This window comes from Apostichopus japonicus, chromosome 9 (assembly GCF_037975245.1).
Source record: "Apostichopus japonicus isolate 1M-3 chromosome 9, ASM3797524v1, whole genome shotgun sequence".
Lineage (NCBI taxonomy): Eukaryota > Metazoa > Echinodermata > Holothuroidea > Aspidochirotida > Stichopodidae > Apostichopus > Apostichopus japonicus.
In genome coordinates, this window is record NC_092569.1 from 14,544,476 (window position 1) to 14,550,475 (window position 6,000).

Sequence of the window (6,000 nt, forward strand, 5' to 3'; positions counted from 1 at the left end):
AGATCTTCAAGACTATATCGAAAAATATTGTTTAGGTCGGCGTAAGAGGTTACCTAGGACATGCTCGTTCAAACATCGCTCGTGATGAAGTGTAACGTGTTTTTTTTTGCCCGTTAACTTGAGGAGTAATCTTATCCCATGGATAACGAATACCCTTTAGTATAATCCCATCCTTCTTACTATATGATAGATTATAATCACAAACATTAGCATCGTAACCCTGTGTGAAAACAAGAGATTATTATAGTAACAACTTGCACTGTCAAAGCTTTTGTTTGTGCAGTCTACATCATTTAAAAATTGAGAATTTTCTACACCTTTATCTGACATTTGAAGTCACTTTTAACAACAATTATATTTTTTGGCTCTTAACCGATCAAATCCGTCCCTATTTTGTTTGTGTCCACTATAATATTGCTGCTTAATTATCCCTCTTCATAAAATTTTGTTTTCAAATTTGATTTCAATTTTCAGGAAGAAAGTGTTCCACAAAATTATACATCATAGACCTATGATACATTATAACCTATGACATGGATAGGTACACTTTGACGTCATTTAAAAATCCTCAAATGACAAAAGGCTTCGCCAACGTTGACATTTGGTTTTCATATCTTGTTGGGCAAACTTGTTCATATTTTGCATACGCTAACAAAAGTTTTGGATTAACGTGTAGTTTATATGTCAATCGATAGCAAACATGTAAAAATCAGAAAAGAAAATATTAGGGAATCAAATTGAGGGTTGCCTATTATAAACACAATAATTAATACACATAGTAACTGTTTTAAATGATTCGGTCACCTGGGAAGGTAGCGTATTGGTTGAACTGGACACATATGACTGTCTACAAATATAATATAACTATATACATGAAAATGATCATTAAATCATCTAAGCTATAAATGATTATGACTTTTCGCGATTGTGTCTATTTTATTTTGTCAACGGACAATTTGATCAACTTCACCTAAACAGGTCGAATCTTCATCTCGGTGTATTTAATATTGTGATTGGGGCCAGGTAGATTTCTCCAACAAACAGTTGATTCCAGACCACAACAATAAGTACCGTCACCGACGTTAGTAGCGTTGTATTTGCCGTTGAGATTGGCAGGACAGCAGCCTTTGTACCACCAACCACCATATCTTTCTTTTACACAGGAGTGATATATTTTATCATTATCGCGGTCGTGGGTACTGAAAGCTTGTCCAAAGTGATAATACATAGCATCGTTAGCTGTAAACACGGAAAAAGAAAAGACAAAATCAGGAAACAAACACCAAAGCATTAATATAACAATATCAATATTCGAAATTCAGGGTATCTTAGCTTGGGTATCTGTGTCTGTTTATAGGAAAAGTGTATTCTTTCCACCAATTGGATTAATTGTTCTATAATATCTCTTTCGCCTTGTTTTGTAAACTCTGTTGAGTTTACCCACTACATGGAGCTTTCTTTATAACAAATGTGGTCACCGCTGTTATCCACCCCCGTTAACAGGCCCCATTCGTTTCGACATACCAACACGGATTGATCCCCCCCCCCCTCAATTTCTACTGGATGAGCTCTAAAGGGGAAGGTTAGTACTCTATAAAAAATTACCGGAATGTGTGTCACGTGCTGTCCCGTCGAAAGAACCCAGTTCAGAGAGACGATACTTGTCATTTTCATCGTTGATCCGGAATAAATCATATTTAGCGTAGAATGGAGTTCCTTCACTGTCCACCAGATCAATCCTGAGTGTGTAGCTACCTTGATTGGTGAGATAGTACAGCTTGTCATTACCCAACCAAAACTCATGGTCCAGCTCACCGAAGCCTTCTTTGTAGCTGGTCCAATTACGATAAAAATCAACGGAACCATTAACACGACGTTGGAACACCTGAAATAAAAACAACAAAAGAAAATCTGATACACTCTGACCACATAAGAAACTACGTGATGATAATAATTATAATACTTATTTATATAGCGCATTATACCGACGGTCTCAATGCGCGCTTTACAGGAAACAAAATGAGTACAAAAATACAGAATAGTAGAAGAAAAACTTAAAGATACAACAATTAAAAGGTCAATGAGGATAAGCACGTGAATAAGTGAGTTTTTAAGAAGCGTTTAAAATTGTCTATGGTAGGGGCGTTACTAATGTGGGTGCAAAACCCCATGGGGAGAGTGTTCCAGAGTTTGGGGGGGGGGGAGCGCAAATTGAAAAGAACGCTCACCGTACGTCTTAGTTTTAAGTTTGGTGGCTTTAGGAGAATAGCACTGTTAGATCTGAGTGAGCGAGTTGGAATTTGTAAGGTGAGTAAGTTGGAAATTTAGTTGGGGCAAAACCATAATTAATATACATATATATTCCTCGTCAAATATTTTCTCACAATTTCGTCTTCTGTTTTGTTAAGTATAAAAGTTTCATCTTTTGTTATTATTTTCTTCTCAAATTTGTGGCTTATTATATCAAAATTTAGACAGTCATATCTCCTCATTTCGACCATATTTTCGTAAGATTGCCGTAATACGGAAATAACAACATTTCATTACTCCAATTTCCACTGTTGATATCAACATTTCTAGAAATGTTTCATATCGAAATTTCAACTGTTTCAGCCGAAATTGTTATACATTTTATCTACAAAGTGCGCTTCATTGGTAAATTTGCCAGTTTTTAATTGTTTCATCCGAACGGGGGGGCGGGGGGGGGGTGAGTTAGGGGGTGAACATTTGACGACAGCAAGGACTTTCCCATGGAAGTCGGTGAAGTTGCCTTGTTTGTAATGGGCTCCCCACTAAGAATCCTTGCAAAATGTCCCTGCGTTTTAATGGATCACATTGAACATTACATAGACTAGAACTCAACATAAGACTACGCAGCGGCGGAGCTAGGGGTATTGGTCAAGGAGGCGAGAATGGTCTGTATGGGCGCTTTCGACACTATCTAAGCGGAGCACCACCACAGGTTGCCGCGGAGCGTACAGAATTCTTTTGAGTAAAGATACTCCCTAGTTCGCCGGATATGACCCAATTCCGGGCCTTGCTAATTTGCAGATAGACGAAGAATAAATTGCTGTTAGAGTATTTTGTCAGAAAATTACGCCAACAAAATGTGACAAATGTCAATAGGTAGATGAGAGCGCAATAAAAAAGTCAATAATCGCGAATAAGTAAAAAGTGGTAAAAAGCTGAAAAGGGCGCCAGCAGTCTATTTGAGTCCGTCAGGTGGGGGGGGGGGGGTCCGCCCCTGACTGTATGGATGCCCCGCCACTGAGACTATGGCGTTCATGCAGTCAATCATCGTTTTTGAGCTGTAACCAACTGGACTCAACGACCAGTGTCTATGATGACATTGGTGAATGTAACAATCAAACTATAAATGAACAGAGTGTCTACTGAGCATAGCGACTTACCGTCCATCCACCTCCGTCAGTCATGTTACAATAAGCAGTAAATGGTGATCCAGTCCAGTTGGTTGGTTTAATAGTGTATATACCGCTGGTATTATAACCGCTGTCATAAACACCTTTGCAGTCGGGGAACTCGCATGTCTGGCCATCACCATGGTAACCAGTCCTGCAGTAACATTGACGAACATTGCTTTGTTCCTCACACTGTGCATTGGGGCTGCAACTGTATTCGCCATCCCAGGTGACATTGCCGTTGATACAGTGAGCCCTCTTTGTACAATTACCATTGACATAAAATCCACCGGCCTGTTGAGGAAACAGAAATGATAAGATGAAGGCAATGCACGGGTTCCATCTCTGCTTGCAAACATTAATATGGGTTGCACAACAGTCTTTAAAATTCACTGCCCACTTATTTAGACATATCCCTGTTCTGACTAAGTATAGCATGAATCCTATTACTCCTTGGGTTCAAGTTGGCCGTCAGTCGCCATTGTTGATATAATACTTAACCTTCTGAGGGTTGCATATATTCACATTTTTGTGTTATACTTAGTAGTTTAGAAATTTGGATAATACTTGAGAATCCTAACATAGGCCTACTTGTCAAGGTTGCATGTGATTTGAACCAGGTTTTTCAATACTTTAAGCTAAATTGAAGCAAAGAAAGACATTCTTTCCTCGAGTAAAATCTTTTTTGACTCACCGAGATTGTTGTATTGGTACTTGTGAGATTACATACACAATGGTCAGGCGTCGCACAGCCAAACTCAGTTACATTGTAGCAGAACTCCATACCTTGTTCACAAACAGTTGTGCTAATAGGAGACGTGTTAATCTGGGAGGAGGTGCTGTCATAACCGGTTGTATGATCTTGAGTGAAAGAAAATGAAACACAGCAACATCTTACTCACAACTTCAATATCTGACCAACTGTTGCTGATCACTGCTATTATTTACCTTAACAAAAAAGAAATATATTTCGCTGTTTTACTTCATGGTAAAGTATGCTTTGAGTCTACACTGTAATGTTCACCCGCAATCATTTTACAGTTAATTCACTCTCCCAACAGTTAAATGGGTGGTTTGATCCTAGTGTCTGATTGGTTAAATGAATCCATATCGGTGACTCTATATGATTGTGCGTTTAAGTTTGTTGGCATAGAAAAAAAAACCATTATCACATCTAGATATCACGAATAAAAGACAAAATTATACGTATAGTTTTAAAAAATTGTCAAGGATTACCGGTAACTTCATATCATCCTCAGATGCGCTAATTGCTGCTTTAAGTTTAACAAGACTAGAACGACTTCTAGCAGAATTATTGCAAGTTATAAAACAATTTCTCCTGAAGAGAAAATCCGATTCTTCCATAGTATTTGCCTTTCACGTGTTAAGGTGTTTCAAAAGCAATAGTCTTGAAGACCGGTAAATATTACAGAATAGGTATATATGTTTCTGCCTTCAGTTTCGTTAAGCGTTGTTAGGATAAATAAACACTAAACATCGTTTAAAATTGTGCCATGCTGCAAATATACGTTTCATGACAATCAGTTCCAAAAAAAAAGGTCAAAAGGCTATATATGTATAAATGTTTTAATCCTTTCATTTTGCCTTACCTTGCGAAGCAACCGTTCTCTTAGGAGTACATTTAAAATAGCCCTTCACTTTATCCTCCGCGTCTTGTCCTGCAAATTAAGAAAAAGAGCGAATCAGTTGTTTTCTATTACGGCATAAACATTAATTCAGTATAAATACATCCGTTGGTTTTATTAAAAAATATTTATTTATGTAACTCATTAGCACATTTTGTGCATTCCCATCCACCTTCCCCTCCCCTACCCCCCCCCCACCCGCCCTCATTAGGCCTACTCCTGCGTTGCTGAGATTCGACACAATTCACTTCAGTAGGTAAAGTATAAATGAGTAAGGTTAACGAGACTATAGGTTGAACAATAATCTGTGACACCATAAAGAAACCATAATGATTCATTTATATTTTCATTTACATTCAAATGTGGTGTTTGTGAACTTGCACTGTTGGTGCACCTGTAGAAATGAATACCGTTTAATGCTTTTCTGGTACAAGTCAGTTTACATGACAGAAGACAGATCATAGTTGTGATCGAACTATAGGTTTATTGCGGGGGTGTGGGAATGAATTAAACTCTTATTATTCTCCTGTTATGTGGAAATACTTTTACATTTGAAGAAATACAAATGTCTAAGAATTAAGAAAAAATCATTCAGCTATTGTTGCGTTAACTTAACCAGGTTCATAAGTAAAGTTAAGAGAGCTTTCTCTTGGTCGTATGAGGAACAGCAAGGGTGCACCGTGTATAACATACACAGGCCCCCTTCCCCCCTCCCCCACCCCCAAAAAGGAGAAAAACTATAAATCAGTTGGACCGGTTTCTAGAAAGATATAATGTTTCAACTAGTAAGTTCCCTCCCAGATTTTAGAACGCGTCCGAAAAAAAGTAGAGTCGAGGGATACATTGTTGCTTGTCATGACCGCCATTTGTAAAATAATTGATATAGGCTTACCTTTGCTGCAACTACCACCAAGGAGAATTAATATGAGATACAT

General features: G+C 38.0%; 1 protein-coding gene across 1 annotated transcript; it reads right to left on the reverse strand.

Annotated features, from left to right (window-relative positions):
* Positions 1–297: 297 nt before the first annotated feature.
* On the reverse strand, positions 298–6,000 carry LOC139973769 (fibrinogen-like protein A). Its single transcript, XM_071980632.1, has 6 exons — positions 5,958–6,000; positions 5,030–5,098; positions 4,114–4,280; positions 3,411–3,713; positions 1,606–1,885; positions 298–1,239 (listed from the first exon to the last, which is right to left on the reverse strand). Exons 1-6 carry the CDS (start codon positions 5,998–6,000, stop codon positions 971–973), a joined length of 1,131 nt encoding a protein of 376 aa, XP_071836733.1. The 3' UTR covers positions 298–970.

What these genes read in the sequence shown, in the direction of transcription:
- LOC139973769 (XM_071980632.1), bottom strand. Translation starts at nt 6,000, where the DNA reads ATGTATCTCATATTAATTCTCCTTGGTGGTAGTTGCAGCAAAG. An exon ending in TGGTGGTAGTTGCAGCAAAG is followed by an intron (nt 5,099 to 5,957) that starts GTAAGCCTATAT and finishes CTTAATTTGCAG; the next exon opens with GACAAGACGCGGAGGATAAA. An exon ending in AGCACGTGACACACATTCCG is followed by an intron (nt 1,240 to 1,605) that starts GTAATTTTTTAT and finishes CCGTGTTTACAG; the next exon opens with CTAACGATGCTATGTATTAT.